We start from the raw sequence: 22,495 nt of genomic DNA, 5'->3' as shown, positions 1-22,495 counted from the left end.
TTTACATTTCCCCCCCCTTTTTTTTTTTTTTGTCAAACGATGGAGCTCAAAATGTGTGGAGCGTTTCGATTTTTCCGAGGGAAACTCGAAAACTCGATTCGTGAGATCGAAATTTGTCTTCCATCGAACGTGTATTGTTAATCGTTTCTTTTTTTTCTCTCTCTCTTTCTTTTTTCGATAGTTCAATAGACGTGGAAAATGGATCGGAGACGCGTGTTTCTTTATACCCAGAACGAAATTGTCTCTAGGAGAGTGGACACTCGTGAAAACTGTTAATGCGAGATACATTATCGCCTATAACTGGTTCCAAATATGTGACAGTCGACCAGGTGGGCAGAGGTTCCAGGAATTTTCCGAGAACGTCCAACACAAGAGTGAGAAGTAATTACGTATGTGGTAGGAATAAGTACGCGCAGCTAACGAGGCAGAAACTGCAACAGTTAGTGAGGTATAACTGTAGCCACCGCAGCTGTGCAAATACCAATATACGTGTGGACCGTGTTGTTTGTTTTCGAAGAAACGAAAGCGATATTTCATTACAAAATTCGCAACAGATACGCCTTCGTTTTTTATACGTTTTGCCCGCAACGGTTAAATTTTAAACCGATGTTCACGTTCCTTGAAAAAGAAAAAGATATAAATGTTATGTTTTCGTTGCACCGCGAATCTCTTGCACTTGTATCTGTCGTTAAACGATCGTACGTAAAATTAATAGTTTCTTCTGAACGGAATCATAGCGGAAGTAATTGTACCCGTTGTTAATGATGATGAGTACTCGATTACTTTTTGCCACGCATGCTGGAACATGGGAACTTAACCGCGTACCTAGGCAAAAAACATTTGTTCCAGAAGAATCCCGTCTCATCAGAATTATTTATCTACATCCAACAGTGTCTATTTATACAGTCTGAGTCACCTAACTTGATGACCTTAAATTACACATAAACCGTTCGTTTTATGAAAAATTTTTCAAACAAAAGTTGCACGGTATTGAGGGTATCGTATAATATAAGGACATTAATACAGTGTTCCTCAAGTGAACAATTTTGCCCCCACCAGGAGGCAGAGCGATTATCTCTAGAAACGCTGGAATATAATTTTTCAATGTCCTTTTTAAAACGGGCTATATCGAACATATTTATTTTCTTCAATAGGACGTAATAATATTTTTATAAATCAAATGGCATCGGGAATCGGTTCATTAAACCAGAGGAAATTTGAGAACCACTGCAGAAATAACTCGTTAAATGTTACAGGACTGGGATCAAATTATGCTATAAGTGTCCCTCAATATCATTCCAATTTGCTCGAAACACTTTTTCATAGAACGAAAAATTTACAAGTTATTTAAGGTCGCCATGTTAAGTATACCATTCTGCATACAGGATGTCCAACCTTAATCGATGCAGGTAAATTTATTCCAAATTAAATCGGATACGATATTTTGAGAGTTACATGATTTCAAGAAAGAAGTGATTATATAAAAATAGGCTTTGATAAAAAATGATACGAAGGATTTAAGCATATTAATTCATCGTCCCAGTGAAATTATATCGTATCAAAGATTTTCGTATTATCACGAAATAATATCAAGAAACTGAGAAAATACAGAAATATAAATTTTGTTCTAGCTTTGCATTGTTATTTGACCTTGAATGACCTTAATTGGATCGTTGAATTCTAGACTGGATAAAAATGTAGATATCTAAAAAATATTATTATTATTTTAACGTCTTTATTATAGAAATTAGAAGAAAATGTACACACCAAAATTAACCACACAATTTTGTAAAAATAAAATAGAGATCAAAGTTACTTTTAAATCTAACCTCAAATATGATTGTACCTGAGAAAAAATTATTTTGATGGAATTACATTTCCTTCAGCATTATACTGTAGAAACAAGATATTGTATTATGTACATCTCTGTCATTGTCACGTTTAGAAATTATTTTTGTTTAAAACCATTGAAGTTTCCTATCAATAAATGAATATCCTTCTTTTTAATTTCACAATTGAAATTACACAAAAATTCCAAAACACATAGAACCGAGAAAAAAGTAAGAAATCGTTTGATGCAACTTAAAACTTTGTTAAATACATTCCAAGGTATTGAAATATAGATGCGATGTAAGCACACATTATGCAATATATTTTTTTCTTAACTAACGGTTTATTTACAGAGTTTTATTCCTCAAATAGATTAATTAGGCCACTTGAGCAAAGTAACTTAACATATACTTAACTACTCGACGATATGTTTATTACAACTCATCGAGCTACGAATTACTTAAATTTAACATTACTCGGAAATGTTTTTACTAATAGATGACTGTTTTCAAACGTATCGTTTGTTTCAAATCGATTCTAATAATTAACGACTATCATTTACTAATATCCAATTGGAACTTACTTAATTTTATGATTAGATTTGTACAAACTGTTGCTTTACGTTATGTGTGTATGTGCGTGCACGTTTGCAAAATATAAATGAATTATTTGTTTTGCAATAGGTGCAAGAAAATAATTACATGTTGCCGCACTGTTATACAAATTTCTCAATAACTTTCGTCGTTAGAAATTTGTAATTAACGTTAATCGTATTTCCATATTTTAACCGAAGTATGCTTGTTAAAGTTATTTTTTAAACATGGTACATAGATTTTTTCTATTTTCGAAATGAACATGGTTCAATTATTTTACGACATTCAGACGATACCTTTTCGTACGACACTGAAAATGAATTTTCTCTATGATACGAAAATTGAAAATTACGTGTCTACTTGGTACATACATACTTCGGTTTAATATTGATATTATTTAATAATCTAAATGCATAACACATTGGAAGTATTGCAATTCAACAAAATGTTTAGATTGACTCTCAGTTCTGAATGTAACGTTACATAACTAATAACACATTGTTTCGATAAAAACATTCAAAATATCACCCGCTTTATTAGCAATAACGTAATACTTTAAAATGCTTTAAATTATTATATAACCGATACATTGATATGTATATACAAATTCTGAGAACTCACTGGAAGATACATAATTTAAAATTGATCGTTATTTCTATAAAAACCTTCGTAATAAATAAGAGATATTTCCTAAATTGTTTAATTACTTTTCTAGCGTGTAAGAGTTGAGTTTATAAACTTTTCGTAGCATTATGTATAAAATATAGTGTGATATGTATACTAAAAATTATACGTATAATTAATAACATTCATCGCAACTATATTGTGACTGGAAGTAATATCACGAACAAGAACAGGAATTCTTTCGTATATTGTCAACACATTAAAACGATGTCATTTTATCTTGCGCATGTAAAGAAAATATTTTGAATCACGTGAGAACAGATGAGAACAGACGAAAATGAGCTTGATTAATTCTTCGCTGATATTACTTGTCGTGCAAGCTAATGGCATCCGCATGCGCGTGTCGTATCTCGATAAAAATTGACTATGTTTACTGGACTATTTTCGATATGTATTTACTTATCGCATTATTCTCACAACCAACCGAAATCCATCCCCGTCAATTGATAGAAGCGTTGGTTGAATGGACGATAAAAATCTCTCAATCGTTGTATGGCTACGGGGTCTATGTAAGGATGGCTACGACCCTTGTTCTTACCTTAAAATGATACACTTCTGTTAGAGAAATGTCATAAATTATGTACTATAGTTATGAAACAGCGCTTATACACAACTGGATAGAAAAATTAATGTACCCGATTGTTTGGAAACGTGAAAAAGTTTTGTCCCTTTTAATGAGAAATGTGACAGAACCTTTCCACGAACCTATCATTTCGAGGTGTAGAGGTGGTATTAAGTTATCAGTTAATAACAGAGTATCAAGTTAATAACAGGGAACATATTCTAGAACTGTTTTTGTATCATTAAAATATGTAAAATTTGTAAATTGCTATTATTAATTTCATCAAAATTCATTTCTTGTCCTATGGAACTTTTAATGGTTTAAGCACTGTAATAGAACTTGAATTACTATCATTATTGTTCAAAGAACCAACATCGGTACTATATTATTCTTTGTCAAAAATGTTAAACTTGGATTTGTGATCGCTCTTAATTTAAAAATTATAATTTTCGTACTAATTGTATACGCATCATTTCTACACATGTGTGTGGTTTATTTGCAAAGAAATCAACAATATTGCAAAAGGATACATTTAAGCTAAATATTCTCTGTGTGTTATTTTTTTTTAGTTCGACACTTGTTGATACGCAAAGAGAAGGTCTTTTGAAACATTTCTTGGAAATATAAACGTGCTTCCAAACCTACGCTTCATATTTATGTTCTCAAATTATGCAAAAATGTTTCAGGAGTATATTTATGTTCCCAAGTTATGCAAATGAATTTAGAAACGTATTTATGCTCCCAAGAAATTCTCCAAAAGACCATAATTCCTTTTCTTTATTCTTTCCGGAAAGCAATGGGTGTCTTAATAGAACAGGGTTTCATCTTGATTTATAATCTATTCATAACGAATATGATTTCAATCCCGTAAGACATGTTCCTACAAAACTTTATACTTGTAAAACAATTCATTTTTCATAGTACTCTCTTCAATGAGCACTATACAAAATTAATTGATCTCCAAATATATATATATATACTTTTTTTTAATTTTTCTTATATATATATAATTTTCTATATACATTATATTATAATATATATATATAAAATATCGTGGAATTTATTACACTTAGTTTGAAATTAACTTACCAAGGCAATGGGGAGTAGGACGTTCCTCGGATTTGAGCAGACAAGGGAATCCCTTGGTGGCGTTAAAATAAAAGTGTTTCTCGCAGATAACCCTCTTCAGGCCCAGGAAATCCTGCACCCTTGTGATCTCGGCGACAGGATCGACGATCAATCGTTCGCCAGAAACGAATAAAAATTGCGACAGCGAAAAATATTGGAGCCACCTTTCCAAGTGTCGCGCGTAGACACCAATTTTCAATGGTACCCACGATGTGTCCACGATCCTCGATCCGTTCAGAAACGCTAGATCCTCGAACTTCGGCATGTTGGCTCGTTTACTTCTCACTTGCGTATAATCGGATATCGCTCGGGTAACCGGATCCCTCACCACAAGAATTAACTTCATTGCTGGATTCATGCGTTGAACTCTCCTCGGTACCTCACTGGTCACAAAATAAGATGGCGTCTTTTCCATTGTGATTTGCGTGGCTAAGGTCGGAGGCATCCGGTGTCTGTAATATGTCGTAGAAAGAATTTTTATCTCTTCGCTTCGTTCCCCTTTGTCTCGAGTTACACCCTTTTCATTGCAATCGAAAGGGTTCAATTTTTTCATTACCCTGGTATAGTATCAGCCGTTATACAGAAATTTTAAGTTACCCTAACAAGCATTGAAATATATCTGCTCCAATATTGGAGGGTCTATATTATTTCGTCGATAATAATTTGAAAAAATAGACTTTCTGCCTTCCAATATACTTATTCCAAGAATTCTGATTATAGTGAAATTAACTCTATGAGTAGTACACCGCAAAAATTGATGTTACATCCTTTCAGGCATTTGCTTGTACCCAATTCGATAACCAAAGTAAGCTTCGAGATGCGAATTTCCCGCGGAAAAGAATCACAGAAACATCTAAAACTCGCACAATGAATGTTCATCTCGAACATTTGACAACGCATTTATAATTATCGATGAACAAACGAGACCGTATCGATGGCCACAACGAAGTATCCAAGTATACGTGCCTGTACCAATGAAATCCTTTGATGTAATGATGATCAAAAAAGTGAACCTCAGAGCCAGCAGCGCGAATAGCAGGATGCAACCTTAGAAACTCTAACAACGCTCTAGTCCCGCCCTTCTTGACACCGATTATCAACGCTGTTGGCAATTGTTTGCTGGGCATTAAACCCTGCTGTTTCAAGACTTGATACTTTCGCGAGGTGGTTGTGTTTCCCTTAACGCTGTTGTTGCCTGTCCAAAGTGACACCACTTGAAGTTTCGATACCTTTGAGAGTTTCGATTCGACATCGTTTATCAAAGAGGGTTCCTTCATGTTTAGACGGTCCAGATACTGATTGTGTGTGAGTGTAGAAGAAACGGAATTTCTGGGTTTTTGTAAGGTTGGTTTACCAGACAGGCCAGCGAGGAGTAACGAATTGTCGATTAGAAAGATCCAGATTAGAATTACCAAAAAGCAGGCTGGAACTAAGATCTTTTTCGACCAAGGTCCTTTTCTGAGTTCCATCCTGAACTTAAGAATCGTCGTACTTTACTGGCATCCTGGATTCCATTCTATCAAGCTTTCAGTCTTCCACTTCCATTCTGATATGTTAGGATAGATATCTTTGTATCTATCATATCTATAAAGATTTACTATATCTATAATATCTATAAAGAATTAATCGTATCTATATCTACAACGAACCAGCAGCGAAAATAATTGATGAAAAGCTACTTTACTTTCACGATAATGTATCGTTGATCGTGTACGCATTTTTAATGAAACAAATCGTGTAAACACGACTAATCTATAATACATGCGTTTTTTATTTTTATATCGACTGGTTACATTATCCTTTGCAATTCTAATCACTCAATGTTAAAAACATTCACCGTAATTTCATCAAATCTTAAAAGTGTACGATGCAAAATATTTTCACCGTTACTAACAATTTTTATCATTTTTTATAGATGTATTACGAGTATCTTATCGTTTATTAGAGAAACGTAAACCAATATTTGTCAGTTTACCGGCGCTACAGTCGAGCTAGATGTTTGCCGTCATCAAGGAGCTGAAATTATCATTCGATAAATGTATTTTTACTTGAAAACAAACTTTGACCTTGATTAAAAATAAATTTAGATGAAACATCGTAATAACTCGTTAATTTTAATAATAAGAATTTTAACGAAACTTTGACCTTGATTACTCGAAAGAAAAATAAATTTAGGTGAAACATCGTAATGACTCGTTAATTCCAATACTAAGAGTTTCAATGTCGAAGGAGAGATCAGGTATTCCGTTTCTATTCGAAAAATCTTTATATCTTCACTTTTTTTATTAATGCATTGGTAGATTATTATCGATATAAAATATATTGTATCATTTCTATGACAAAATTATAGACAATTCGTATTCTAGCAGTAATTGTGAAATAAATACATGCTTGTATATTGTACGGTTAATTTGACAGTATCGCGAACTTTATTGCGTCTAGATTGCCGTGTTATTACTTCGCGTAATGTGGACAGTAGTGGTAACACGCTCCTCAAAACAATTATGTTAATGTTTCGTCTACAATGACAAGAGTCAATGAAATATCAGAAGTGAAACAATTATTGTGTCTTCAAAGTCTACTTTCACGCCTACCTCTTAATTTATGTTAAACCTTTTAAAATATTCGATACCGACTTAGCGATATAGATATTCGAACACGTATGTGAATCTTTAACTTTGAACTGCGCAGTACTCGTCTTTACCATTCAATCTTTGTGTACAAAATAATTAAGGTGTAGTAATATATTTGTCTTCGATACAGATAGAAACGTAGGTAATTCATTTTATACTGCATTGCATAATTAATAATGGATAAATTCCAAATTAATTGACAAGCGAAACGATTGTTATTAATTTAATAACAAAAATTGATTTCCGTTCTACCTTACGTAGGTAATACATTATAAAATATTTAGAGGTTCTTATATTTTTTCCATACGAAAATATATAATAAAATTAAAGAAATAATTTTCATCTCTTACAATGATAACGTAACGTTAAACTATTATACCAATTTTATATAATTATAACAATAATGTTAATTGAATAAAATATTCACGTGATAAGTGTTTTTTTAATTAGCGTGTATTAACGAAGGACGAAATAGTAATAATATCGACGGCAATAATGAAAATACACAAGATTATCGTAATACTTGACAAAATGAGTATTTCTATGTACTAAATTACAAAACATCCAAACTAAAATTGAAAAATCTGTACTTTGTACAAAACATTTCAACTTGTCAAAAACACATGCTTATGTTACGCAAAAAAAGCGTTGGGCGAAAATGAATATTTAGCTTGTACAATATGTAATACGGCATAAATTATTGCAGAAAAAACTGTTTCTATGTTTGTTGTATCGACTTACCTCCGTGCCACACAGTGTACAAAGCGTACGTTAATTTTATATGGTGCACATGATCCCGATTAGATGATGTTCGCTTCCTTCGGCAAGTAAATGCAAGGATATGCGATTTCGGTTAAAAGAAGTGCACATTTAACGCATTATCAGGTGGCGCGTTCGTAACAATCGATAACGCGGAGCAAGTAGAAGGGAGAAATGGTGTATAACGTGAGGCGTATTGATGCGATTTCATAGCTACCGAACCGCATAACGAGAAGTTAAATTGATCCTCATCCTTGTCAGGCCCTGTCCGCTTCGTTCGAATTTAAATATCGTGTAACGTTTGTTAATCGCATCGCGCGCTATAAACGTTTCCTTCTCGTGGTGTTCTCCAACATAGCTGCGTGTTCGAGTGACATAGAGCACGACGATGGCGCCATTCGTTAACGCGGAGAAAACGAGAAACTAAGCAGAAAGCAGTTTAGATCATATGATATCGAGTGCACAAACCGGGCTGCAAATCGTAATAATTTTGTCGAGAAACAATCAAGGTCGAGATAGAGAAAATTAAAAAGTGATTTTATACTCTTTGAAACGTCGTCATAAAATATTAAATATTGAAATTTAGACATTTAAACAAATGGAATTTGCAAAATTGGAACCGCTAACTGCTAATTAAAGCTTCACCATTCACTTGATACAGTACAATTAAATGAAGCATCGAAGTACGTAAACGTTGGTAGACAATAATTACTACGTATACGATATCAGCCAGAAAAACGTGTTAATTACATGGTATCGTAGGTGCAGTATCATATGTTTTAAATTTTTTAGAAATGTTACAAATCATTCATAGCTATATTCTCTCTCTAAGTATTTGTAGATGAAAAAAGTGTTAACCTCATTATTTTAAACGTTTAACATACATATGTAAATAATGAGAGGTTACGGCAAACCTCAAGGGGCATAGATAATAACGCGCTAATTCCATAGAACGATACTGACATATCTACGAATCCTTTATACGTACAATTTGCTTGTTACAATAGATTTTTATATACCTCTAGCTGTACTTATAAGACAGATAATAAATAGTAATTTATTACAAATATTAAATATTGATAATAAATGCCTGACAAAAAAAAATGGAAAAATTATAATCTTAGTACGAAGTGTAATTTATGCTTAAGATATTAATAATAAGTAAACTACCTGAAATAGCAAAAACATTTAATGAAAATAACACAACGTACACATATTCATAAATTATATAATTATATACATTATTAATGTATAATACGACTAAATGTAATTCTTTATTAGTTAACATCACGTGTTTTACAAGATATCACTATCCACAAGTTGAATTTGTGTACAAATCACCTGAAATTGATAATAAAATAAAAGTCTTTTGCAACTGCAGTAATTGGTTCTTAAATGTTATAAATTAGTTTCAATATACGCGTAATAAGGGCCATAGACGTAACGATTTATTCTACGATGAGTCGTACGTCGAGTTGCAACGATAGTCGAATGGCAGCGCCGTACAGCCATTCAACACGACTGCGTTGTACGGCAGGTTGCACAGCAACCCCATACACTTTACAATTACCATTCGAACAGTCGTATCAACGATATTTGTACTAATTACCGTCCGAAAAATCGTTACGTCTGTGCCCCCTATGGTTCTCGAACAAATAAACAAAATATTTCTACCCTATTTTTTAAGTTTAATCACTTATTACAATTCGTGCTGTTGTATACTGGATTCCTTGAAATAAGTCGAGCTAACAAGTTATGATAAACTATTTTTAGAAATGAACAATTTATGAAATATATATAAATGTTACAAAAAATGTGCGTTTACGTAGACAGAGTACAAACAAATGTTATATAGTCCTGCAATTTAAGTTATCCGCTTCATTTTAACTGAAAATATATTTCATACAATGTTTATTTTAAAAAAATTTAAATATCGTTAAACTGCAAAATGAATTTCCGGAAAGAATTATTTATTCGTTTGTAAAGTAAAATTTGATTCGTATTTCTTTATCAACATTTAATGAACGAATATATATATTTATCAAAATGAAACGTCCGTAGTAAACTGTTTTCAACTTTATTACAAAATTTTGCGACCACGGAGGTGCTAAATCAATTAGGTACGTGACTGGCGACTATACACACGTACATCACCGAGCATATGTGTGTGTGTGTGTGTGTATGCGCACTTCTTCGTAGTAACATTAATTAGTTATGCGTAGAAAACAAAAATAAATTCATTGACGATATTTTCGCAAGTCGTAACGTACGAGTAACGAACGGTTCGATTGTATAGCCATCGGAATAAAGAAATCGATCGTTCCGAAACAATTCCGGAAAAACAAAATTCCAAGAGATGAATGAATGACGGCGCGTCAACTAGATACAGGACTGCTCGCGGCAAGGGCATAGGCCATGCGGCACGTTGATTGGCCGGCCTTTGAAGGGGCAAGTTTGGGCAGGGGCCGCAAGAGTGCGCGTCCCGCGCGCGCACTCGTGTTAGATCTCGATGGCGACCAAGATGTGCCTGAGAGACGAGCCGCGAAATGCCTAGTCGAACCGTGTCCGATTTCCCGTGACTTCATCGTGGTTTCTGTTTACTCGATGCGACCGGGAAACACTTTGCATGCCTTCCGCGTGTCAAGTCGGCTTTATTACTCCGCGGAATCCGTGCGGTGTGTATTTTTCTTCGAGAGTGTGGTGCGTGTGTGCGTCGTGTCGAAGTGTCGAGAGTTCACGCCGAATCATCGTCGTCGCTAGGAGAGAGCGAGAAAGTAAGGACGAGAAAGAGAGCTACAATGTGTCTGCGTTTCGGCTCGTACCATTTCTCGATCAAGAGTTGACATTTTCGAGCATGGAACGTCGGTCTCGCCGGAGAGACGCATCGTCATCACGGCATTAGCAAATACAAGCACTGTCGGATATACCGAGTAAGTCCACTGCTGTCTTTTCTCTTTTAAGAGCACCGATTCCTTTCTTAAAATCCCTCTCCCTCTCGCTCGCTCGTTCATTCGCTCCTTTTCTCTCCTATTTCTTCCAGCCCTTCTCTCACTCTGTTTTTTCTCCACCTCCTCTTTCTCCACACCGCCTCTTTTCCTTCTTCCCTCCTATTTTCTTCCTTATCCTCCACCTTCTTCATTGCCTCTTCCTTTCTTGTCTATCGTCTCTTCCTGCCGCAGGACCGAGCGTGTTCCGCTTCAACCATCTACGATCAAACTCGCCGATGTTTGGCTCCAACGTCTAGCAAACCTCGAAAAAATAACGAGCGTCGATGTCCTCGTGCGTAACACCGAAAATCATTCACTCCAAAATACACTGCAATGTTTACACGTCTCGGGTCCGTTTTATTTATCTCTTACTCTATCACTGGCTCTTTCACTCCTTTTTCCCCTGTATTTTTATTTCCTTCTGCTCCCTCTTCCTTTCGTTTGCACTCTGTCTCTTTCTCGTCGCCTCTGTGCCCCGTTCTGTCTCTCTTTTCTCTCCTCCACCTTTTTCTTTCACCGAGATCAACTCTCTTTCCCTCCCATTCCCTCTCTTTTACTCTGCTTCCAACTACGAGAGCTTTGCGCGTCTCGGGGAACGTGTATTCACGAATCGAGCTCTCTTTCTTGACGTGCCCGTGCCCACCGCCGAACGCAGCCGTGCGTTTTCTTCTCGAGTCGTTCCACCAGCTTTTCTGCCAGTCGCAGTTTCGTTCCTCTCTTCGTGCCCTACCTTTTTTTCTCTCGAGCCTCCGCGATCGTTCCGGTTCCACGTCCGTTCGTTCTTTCCTCCATTTTCATCCCACCATCCCCCCCTGTCGCTACATGTGCTCTATCTTTATCAAAACAATACATATGTTACGCTGTAAGTCTACGCTTTGACAATCGTGAATATCAATTAGCGATTTTATAAATTATTCAGCAAAACCAATACAATCGTCGAGACGACGTGAATTCCCCGTTATCATGCTTTCTTCCATAATTGACAATTCGAAGTAAATCGTAACGAATAATTAAGACACCATTATTTCTTGGACACTTGAGGATACAAGGAAATTTTTTATGCGAAAAGTGCTCCATTCGGAAGGGTAAATCCGAGAGAGGAACTGAATTTTTTGTCGGGTTCATTAGTCGTGGAAACTTCAAGGTCAACTTGGCTTTTTTCACAAAACTATGTATGTTTTTAAATCTTATTATGCGTTTGTGAATTCGTGAAGAGTTATCGTTTCTTATTGACTTTAAAATACTGCTCCTATTTTCAACGAAGAATAATCACTCTTATTCGTTGCTCCAATGTGCAATAAAACAGTAATTTATCAATCCCTATAGTAGGCTAGAAAATGTAACAAATTTAATATTAATATTCAAATCAGTATCTTGCAAAAATTGATTAACACCGTATGATTTTTTAGATAAATAAGAACCTAAAAATCTTTTAAACAATCGTTCTAACACCGTTATTTGTTCAACAGTATTTGGAACGAAAAAATGATAAAGCATTCTCGTTGAAATTTTATATCAATCGACAAATTCTAAAAACCATTATAGTATCGCGTTAAATAAATCAAATACGAGAACATATAGAGAGTTTTAGAATCAGTCATCAACTTGACTAAACATTGACGAAAATCAATGATTTCGAAGATATTCAATTGTTCAATTTCAAAGTTTACTCAAAACTGGAAGCTACTTAATTAATACCGGTTAATAAAAGCGCTCGAAGTTTTAGTTAATTTCTCCCGTACACTCTGAAATTGTTCCGTATTTAAGTACGTATATTCTTTAAACATCGCGCTCCGACTCGATTCACAAATATTTAAACCGGTCAAGGATGAATAATCAAGACAGTCGGTCTAAAACTTGCACGTTCCTACGGAATGACTTTTTTTTTTAAATAAATTATTCATTACCCACGAATAAACAATCTTCCGTTACTCTCATTCGTTAGTCATTATCCGAATAAAGGCTGACTCACACTACCGTCGGACAACCGTCCGTCGAAACATTCTTCAATGGATTTTGCGTGTAGGTATTTACATTGCCCGTCACCGTTCCGCCAGGCGGTCCCTTTGAAGATTGTCTTGACGGATGGTCGACGGACGGTTGCCTGACGGATAGTGTGAATCAGCCTCAAGATTGTGCCCAACACCGATGCGAACCAACTTCGATTGATATTTCGTGTTATCGTTGCATTCGGATATCGAATTGGGTGGCACTTTATTTTGAATATACGAAAACAAACGGTGTTCTTGAATTTCGTGATCGCGAGTAATTTGTACCGGGCGAGTAGTCGACACTGCCAGCGAAAAAGAACGCCCTAAATCATAGGCGTTACGCCCACAGTGTTTCACGGTCGAGATTTGATATTGCAAATTTGGAGGTGTGTTAATACGTCCATAAATAAAAAGAACGTTCCTCGGCCGCGTTCTATCCTTCTCGACGTACCGTAATCTCAAGACGGTTAAAATTCATTTTAGCTTCACCCTTCCAAACTCGTCCAGGTGGTTCCACCGTTGTACTTTTTATCGTTGTAATTATTTTATTATCCTGTTCGTACTCCACGAACTAACGAACTCTGCTAACCCGTTGTATCCGTATATTTGAAGCATCTATAGTCGACATAATTCTTCAAGGAGAATGGAAGAAGATATAGGGCATTGATAAAGCTGTGTCAGCGTTCAAAGAGGTCATAGACACGAATATTCGAACGGCCAAGTATTCGGTTGGTTCGATGAAACGATTTTACTCGGCTCGAAATTCAAATGGTCGGGTGTCGCAGGTACTCGGACAGTGCTGCCTAATTAACCGCTCCAGGAGACTGAAAAATAATATCCAAGTTGGTTTATTCGAACCCGTGTTTCGATCGTACGTCGCAATGCGACTCGTTTGAGATGGTAATGGATGTTAATAACCACCACCGGTACAGGAACTCATACGTGGTAAATGGTGGTAGGGTGCACATTCGGGGGTTACTGTCTGGTTGCGTGCACAACCTTGGCAGAGCGAATGGACGTCAGTGGTAGTTGATAGAAGTGGAGGTGGTGACGAGATGACGGTGAGGGTTCAAGTAGAAAGGGAATAGAGTTCAGAAGCGGTCGCTTTGATGTAGACACGCTCCACACTCCTTCACGCCAATAAACCTTTACGGTTAAAGTTTCTTCAAGCTTTCTTGATATTGTCATCCCTGCCTTTGGTCTTCCGCGTACAATGGAACATCGGTTACTCGAGAAGTTCGTGATTCTTTCTTTCTTTTTTTTTTTTTTAAATTTTGCTGCTTTGTAGAGGAAACCGAGACAAGTATCGGGCACATTTTTGTAACTTCTGCTTCGCCTTTAGAAATGAAACCAACCCTAGAATAATGGCGGGCGTTTCTCCTAATAACTTGATAATTAAACCGAGTACGGGAAAAGTATACGAGTGAACGTTTAACGAATTGTGTTCCATGATATTGTGAAAGAATTTTATTTTATTTATTTATTTTTTTTTTTAAATTGAAATTTCAATGAGAATCCTCTGGAGCGGGTTTGAGTAAATTTGTTAATATTTGTTACTAAGTGCTTTTTATTTAACTATACAATGGTTCATGTTATAACAAATATTTACAATAGTAACATTAGTGAGCATAAGTATTTAAATTTTTCTCTTTACAAAAATAAACATAAAGATTTTATTTTATAAGATTAATATTTTCTTTAATATCTTCATTTTCAAGGCAACTTTAAACAGTTATTTTTATTTAATAAATAATTGCAAATGATATGTATTCGTTAGATTATACATTGGGTGTATGATTTACAATGCAAACAATAGTGTGATTCGTGTAAGTGAACAAAGTAGAGAGTACCTGACTATTATATTCGTTTATCTCGTATCGCGCGTATAATAATTGAGTGAATGTCAAAAGTACATAATAACAGAATGATGAAAGATAGCTCGTATTATCATGATCACTAATCAGTTATTCTCGTCAATGTAACGTGTCGTCGAGTAGGTACAACACGCATATTTATATTTAGAATGGAATTTTACTTATATTTTCTTCAATAAAGATGTTGTAATAAAAGACGGGTGCTTTTTATTTAACTATTCTTGTAATTTTTTTAATATTAATGGAGCTAGGAAATCTTTGTTTCCATCAACTTCGTTCTCCCATTCTTCAAGAAATAGCTTCACCAGTAAGAAATAAAACTGGATCAAACAGAAATTACTCGATACTTGTGTCGGGCCCTTCTACAAAGCTGCAATATTTTAACAAAAAAAAAAACAAAATTTTCGAGCAATCAAACCTTACTTATCAGATGTGATTTCTATTTAAGAAAGGAATGGAACATAGAACGCTAATGTTTTGTGCTTCTGTTTTGTTTCACGACTATTATATACGTTGTCAAATCTTCTTCAAATGTTGTCGATACAATCCTGATTAATTACAGCCCTAACAAAATTTGTAAACTGTCGATACATCGTTACAATTTTTGACTGTAAGCTGGTTTCGTATAATATCCCAAAATGTTACTCAAATGAATCTTCGGGGGAAGAAAAAAAAAATAATAATTGTATTTTCAACGTTGGCCGTATTATTATTATACGTTACTAGTTGAACGTGAGAGAAAACGTACTTGTCCACGACACTGCGTTGCACACAATATACTGCGGGAAAGATCGTGCCTTCCTGACCCTTCGTTTGTCGCATCTAACAAGCTTCTTTGAACAACAACCCTTCCTCTTCTGCAATTATCGGCAATAAAGTGAAAGCTTTTACTAGTCACTCTTGGTACACGTGAGGGTGAACCGTACAAAAATAAGAGTTAAGAATAACAGAAGATGAAGGAGCCAGGCGACGAAGGGACGTTACAGGCGAAAGCTTTGTAAAGTCAAAGAACATCGATTTAGAGATTCTTGTAAGGGGACTCTTTGATATCAAAATGAGAGAACGTGAAGTTCCCCTGTGCTTTAACCACACCGAGCACGTGGTATCAAACGGCACGATCACAAATGGTCCCGCCCACTCTTCCGATCTTCGGCTCACGCTAGGGGATTCCCACAACCGTGTGTGCCACGACAACAGGGGGTGGCTCATGCGTTGCTCCCTTTTATACAGGGTGGCTCACTTAACCCTATGACCTGAAATAACTCTTTAAATCCTCCAATCATTGTTTCAAAGGACTGTCCTCTGTTTGATTTCAAAGAACGTTCAATGCGAGCAGTACTATTCTTTTGTAACGTTACTTTTTCAGCTTAGAGCGAACGAGTCGGCTGTCGCTGAAATCACAAACGATTTCGGTACTTTAACCGTTAAATAAAATCCTTGATTCGAACAATTTTTATTCAACGTAAAGGAAATTACTTAAAGAGACTATTCTATGTATAATAGTACGACATTTCTTTCTCAGTCTCATTGTTCGTGAAATTTAAAACTTTTTAAGATACAATTGCAAGTGGTAACGTATATTTCAACCTGTACTAGATTATTTAATTAATTCTTTCACGTGCAAAATTTTAACAAAAGACCTTACGTTCAAAAACAGCAACTTATATCTTCAGTATATACTTCACTATCTTTTTAAGATTTTACCTCCTTTCTTAATATTCATTTCTAAAGAATTATTTTGTTGATTTTTGATGGCAGAAGAAAATCATTTATACAAATATTGTTCTGTTTGTGAAGAACAAACATAACGGTGGAATTTAGCATTTCTATCTTCGTACCTTTTACCAGATTATTTAATTAATTATTTCACGTGTAAAATTTTAACAAAAGACTTTACGTGCAAAAACAGCAACTTATATCTTCAGTATTCAAACACGGGAAGTCAAAGAATGCAGGGTAGTTCAGAATTACAGGTGCAACCTTAATTGGCTACCGGAGTCCAAAATTAACTCCAAACTCTTCTCTCAAGAAGAAGTTCCTTGTGAAGTCAGCTTCTCTCACTGTTGTACTTCCCTATTGTCCTCGTTATCTTTTTCCTACTACCACTACCGTGCATCTAAGCAAACATAGTCGATCGATCGTTTCGAGTCAAATGGAACCAATGATAACGTTTCGTTCTAATATCCACAAATAAAAGGCGACGCGATCGATCATCGAATTTCGTAAGGTTCAAGAAACCCGAATAAGGTGAAATTTTCACGCTCGCCCGAGATCGATATAAAATTTCGATTGGCCGTATTTTTACACGCTTGGATACGATTTTTTCAAAGCCTACAAAATGCTTAGAATTTGCAATTTAATCTACTTTTTGTACATTAAACGTTCCCCGGAGTGTCTTCCAAGTATCGGCGAAAGAGATACGTTATTTCATTAAATGATAGGTTCATAGCATGAAAGCACCGTGTTTGCGTAGTAATTTCAGTGAAATGAGTAGTTTAGTGTGCGACGCACGTGTTGAATCGTGTTTCGCATGCCTGTATCAAAGCTAAACAGGGTAAAAGGCGAAATAAACGCGAAACATATTATGATAAGAGAAAAAGAAAACGCGCCGCAAGGAAAGTAGTGGGGGGAGAGGGGCAGGGGGGGCGGAGAAGACAAGTGAAAGAAGATAAAGGGGGCGCCGAAATGGTACCGCGTTTGATCCATCATCTCCTTGTCTGTGTGCAATAATTGTCTCTATTGTCTGTAGCACTGTTCTCACTGTTTGCTCCCCACCATTCGGCCGTTCTCGTTCCTCCACTACCACCCTTTTGTCATTCAGTTTCTCAGTGTCGTTGCGTCGCTTATTTCAATTTGTGTGTCAATCTCTTATGCGACCAAAGGGGGGCACCTGGTATCACTGGTATCGATGCACGCCGTGCTCACGCCTCGAGTACTCCAAAACGGAATATATCTACATACAATTATACACGAGACGCGAGATGTTCGGTGAACGAGAACATTTTTAAGGAGCCAGACACCCGAGCTCGTGGGCGTACATCGTGTTCCGGGTTCCGTGATTCGTGCTAGACGGAACAGAGAGGAATCCCTCGACAAACGTAGATCGAAAATTTGTAGATAAAATCGTACCGTGCCGGGTCTCGTGCACGAAAAAATCAATTTTGAAAAATCTCTGATTTTTTAATGCGATTTCTTTCGAACGAATTTCAACGTGAATCAACGTTTCGGTTCGTTCTGCGCGCAGAATTGTAGAAAAGGTTTATCGTGCGAGGGTTCGCGTATAAATTGTATGGGATGTTTCGAAATTGTAGCTTCAAACATCTAAAGGATTAATGGGCCGGAAAGTAAAAATTATTCCGCGAAACACAGATCCCCGAATAAATCGTGTTTGAAATATAGAGAAGTTTATAAGCTTATAGCTTTTTGCGTGATTACTGTGGACTGACATTTCGTGTTGCCATTTGCGTGTTCGTACATAAAATGAATAGCCGTCGTTTCTGCAATCGAGCCAGCGCAAGGGGCCATTTTAAATTAACACTACTCGGAATCAGTTCTGATACCGCTGAACCTGCAGAAAAATGATATCCATGGAACATACTCGTTCCGAGGTCACCTGTTAATTTAATCATTCTACAGCATCTGTAATAGTACAAAGAGCTTTCAACCCGCGAATTAAAAAGAACTAAGTATCTTGGAAACGATCGAACCGAACCTTTTTATTCCTTTGTACGAGTTCATCGGTTACGAACCGAGTTCAACCTATGGACATTTGTATTTTATTACATAATCAGTAAAGTAGAGATCCCATTTCTTCACCGCTTATCACTGATGACGAATAATAGGTTCTGTACTACAATTCTAAACGTAACACAGAGCGCCTACCCTACAGTGAACTATGAAAGTATACAATGTATAAATTATAGTTACAAACTTAATTTTATTCATAGACTGTGTCTATAATTTTATTCATTGTTATATACGTATTTATTTCAGTTATGAATTAGTGGCACATAATCCTTTTCCACGACAAATTTTTCTATTTTTCTAGTAATGTGTATCACTTCGACTTTCTCGCTGTACGAATACTTTCATTCGGCATTATACACTGTATCCAAGACTTAAATCAGGCCCAGACCACACAACAGATTTTTACAATCGACAACTTGGTCAAATTACATACAGGTTTGTTAAAAAGACGATCATCGTTAGTTAATCGCAAAGAAATTCTCGTCTGTCGTGACAATGTTGAATTACGTATACCCGTCATAACAAATATGGTATTTATTCTAATCCTGTTAAAGAGTTTTAATTAGCGAAAAGCTTAATGATACTGATCGCTTGAAATCCGCATCAAAGGAATGCTTTGATACAAAGCACGAAAATCTTTTTATACAAATTAAATTAACCGAGAGGTGGAAATGGTTATAGAAAATAAATTGATAGTTCGAACTACAAGTATTTTGTCACGTTTTAAATCAATAGTCCTTCAGAAATAGTACCTACCAGTCGTCGTGGCTTAAAATCAACATCGTAAAATAACTGTAGTAGCTGTTTGTTGAAACAGTGATTAAAATGAATTTTTTATTTCAACCATTGATAAGGATCGTCTATACAGTTGAAAATCGTAACCTTACAAATGCTGGAAACGTACAATCATTTGCGATTTTTTATTCTCGTCCAAATATTTAATTTCTTTGTAGACCGCCACTCTCGAAACGTAAAAAATTTATTCTAATCGCTGTTTCAAGAAACAACCACTAGAATGTACTATCGATCGACGTTCACCTAAGTCGATGTATTTTAATATATTTTTCTTTTCCACATAATCATAAAGTAAAGCAGTGAAACGCAAATTAATTAATAACTAAAATTTCCCCAGATTTTAGACTCATTGGACATTTTCAAAATCGCCGACCCAATTATTCCGCTTTAAATTAACTTCAAAAACGACACCGCCTGTAGAACGATGCCCATAATTACTAATTCTACAAAGTACTTATTATCATCATTTATTCGTACTTTCGTGCAAATTTCTCCAATCCATTGAACGAGACTCGTCCAGGTTCGATTCGCGCAACGATCGGACAGGAGTTATCTCACGGTGTGACATTTCGAATGCAAAAAAAAAAATCCCCCCCAGCGAGATACTTTCCGAAAATTGACGAATGACCGCGAACGATTTACGCGGGAATCGATCGCACGGAATCCGTAGGAAATTGAACGTAAAAATGGTCGGCGTGACGGAAGAAAAAGGGACGGGGCTCGGTTAAGTCTAGTTACGCGTATAAGGAACGGGGAGGGGTGGGAGAGAAGAGGGTGGAAAGAGGGGGAGTATGTCTGTATTGTCGCGAATGAGACGAAGGGGGAGAGAAGAAAGCGAAAAAGATAAACAGAGTCCATTAGGCCGTGCATGCGACGGGCAAAGAGCGCAGACAATGAGGGTCAAAGGCGCCACTTCTCTTGCCACGTTTTTAGCTGGGCGATCTTCATTCTTTGAGGACTTTGTTCCGCTACCGTGGACCCACGGGAAATTCTCTCTGTCCGAAGAGGCCGATCAAACAGTCATGAGTATTACCTTCAGGAGGCTCCGGCGCGTATCGTCTTTATCCGCTTACCGCGAACGATACCGGCGCGGAACGTTTTGCATAACCGACGACGATTCCAATCGCGGTAACTGATTTTTCGTTGCAGACGGATTCGATTAACCTTCCGGCTCCGTGCGTCGTCTGCTGTTGCTCCTGGAACAGATGTCGCGAAGACCGTCGATCGTACGGAATGCCAAGCACGTGTAACAATATAGAAACGTGTTCCTCGGTTGGTGCACCCCTCTGTACAGTATTTATTAAATGCCCGATAATGGGTCCCTTTAACCCGTCGAGCACCGGTGTCCTATTTAGAGAGTAAACGGAAAAACGTCTTTTTCCCCGGGATTAAAAATTATTCGAATATCGCGCGATATTTTCAACGTACGAAGTTTAAGACCCGAATAAAGCGCGAGGTAATTTTTTCAGAAGCTTTTTTCATCGTGTTTTTGCGGTGAGAAAAAAATCTGTTCAAATAAGATCAAATAATTCCGTTGATATTGGATTTCGGTACGTAAAAGCGATTCTGTGTGTCGCGTTCTCGTGACTCGTCGGTGAACAAAAAAAATTTCCGTAGAAACTCACGGTACTAAGTTTTACACTGCACGGTTGTACAAGTGTCCGAATATTATTAGATACTTGTAGGTGCTGGTCTTCCATTTATAAATAGTACACGTCGTAGCGTCGTAAAAAAAAAAAAAAACATTTTGTGCGCGAAAAAAATTAATTTTCCCTATTTCGTTGAGTATTTTTAAACGCAACGTATATACACGGGGAATAAACTTCAATTTTGAGATAACAATCGTTCGGTACGTAACAGGTTAACGGTCGCCCACTTGAATTTCATTTTCGCGAATTACGGTCGTTCGGTGTGTAATTATAATTAGTATTAGTGATAAATTGAATTCGATGCGTTTGTTACCGCGCGCAGCGCGCAACAGACCTCGCGTCGATTTACGAGAAAAATGATTTACACGAAACGATTATTATCGGTTGAAAAGTATTTAGACCGTGGAAATACCGACGACGTACCGAAAAGAATACTGTTTTGCAATTACAACGGCATAAAAAGAAAGAAAGAAAGAAAGAAAACAAGAAAAATCATTTCCATCCAGGTTAGGAATACGCAGTCATTGAATTATGCGCATACTGAACCGTGGTTTAAATACTCGGTGGCTGCCGCTCGTGTGCGCGCATTAAATAAAATATCAGCCTTAAGGATATTTTCCCGAGATTTTTTTTTTGTTAAGAACCGTATGTGTATATTCGATAAGAAAAGGCAATACAAGAAACTATGACCGGGGGTTTGTTGAATGACGACTCGCGGCATGCTCGAGCGAATCGAATCGCGCTCTCGGCACGGTTCTATCCCTCGGGCTTGTACAACGATCCCGTTAACGAACGACGCCATTAAGGGCGCATTAACATATAATTTTCCGCGAGAAATTATAGGCGACTCGGCTGAGTTGGCTCGCACGGTGTTTATTATACACATCCAAGAGCAACAGAGTGCCCGGCGTGCACTGTCGATCGAAGCAGGACTGAGCAAGGTGAGAGAGAAGGGAGATTTTAACCGGCGCGATGTGTTAGTGCATTCATGCGAATCCATATTGAGAGGCCAGAACATGCATACATGTGTGTGGGATCGCGTGCGGCGGCAAGATCAAACGGAGATTCTCCTTCTCTTATACCCTCTCGTCGTAATTCTCCCTCTTCCGTCCCCTCCCCCTCGGTTGTCGTCTGTCCCTCTGTCCCTCTCTCGCTCCCTCTCGCTCCCGCCTCGCGCAAGTGGTACCAATGCATTGCTATATAGTTTCTCACTTTTGCTCACAAATGGTCTTTTCGTAGCTTGTCCTTCTCTAGCTGCTCGGT

General features: G+C 36.8%; 2 protein-coding genes across 4 annotated transcripts in view; one reads left to right on the top strand and one right to left on the bottom strand.

Moving 5' to 3' along the window:
* Positions 1-2,049: 2,049 nt before the first annotated feature.
* On the bottom strand, positions 2,050-8,515 carry Hs3st-b (Heparan sulfate 3-O sulfotransferase-B). 2 transcript variants are annotated; one of them, XM_076311449.1, is made up of 4 exons: positions 8,172-8,515; positions 5,764-6,381; positions 4,759-5,249; positions 2,050-3,645 (listed from the first exon to the last, which is right to left on the bottom strand). In XM_076311449.1, the coding sequence occupies exons 2-4, from the start codon at positions 6,264-6,266 to the stop codon at positions 3,521-3,523; spliced, it is 1,119 nt and encodes a 372-aa protein (XP_076167564.1). In that variant the 5' UTR covers positions 6,267-6,381; positions 8,172-8,515; the 3' UTR covers positions 2,050-3,520. The 2 variants fall into 2 exon arrangements, with proteins under 2 accessions (XP_076167564.1, XP_076167566.1); XM_076311451.1 differs by lacking the exon at positions 8,172-8,515 and having other exon boundaries at positions 5,764-6,126; positions 6,210-6,339.
* Positions 8,516-10,705: 2,190 nt separating this feature from the next.
* Positions 10,706-22,495, top strand: part of Axn (protein axin) — a 30,223-nt gene continuing 18,433 nt past the window's right edge. For both annotated transcript variants that reach the window (XM_076312054.1, XM_076312053.1), the window contains exon 1: positions 10,706-11,119. The gene's annotated coding sequence lies outside the window, so the exon portion shown is untranslated. The remainder of the gene's footprint in view (positions 11,120-22,495) is intronic.

Source organism: Ptiloglossa arizonensis, chromosome 5 (assembly GCF_051014685.1).
Source record: "Ptiloglossa arizonensis isolate GNS036 chromosome 5, iyPtiAriz1_principal, whole genome shotgun sequence".
Classification (NCBI taxonomy): Eukaryota; Metazoa; Arthropoda; class Insecta; order Hymenoptera; family Colletidae; genus Ptiloglossa; species Ptiloglossa arizonensis.
This window is presented reverse-complemented; position numbering and strand designations above follow the sequence as displayed.

Coding starts and splice junctions, on each gene's coding strand:
- Hs3st-b (XM_076311449.1), bottom strand. CDS start 6,266: ATGGAACTCAGAAAAGGACCTTGGTCGAAAAAGATCTTAGTTCCAGCC. Junction 5,250..5,763: donor AAAGGATTTCATTGGTACAG/GCACGTATACTT, acceptor GACATATTACAG/ACACCGGATGCCTCCGACCT. Junction 3,646..4,758: donor TCCTACTCCCCATTGCCTTG/GTAAGTTAATTT, acceptor TATCATTTTAAG/GTAAGAACAAGGGTCGTAGC.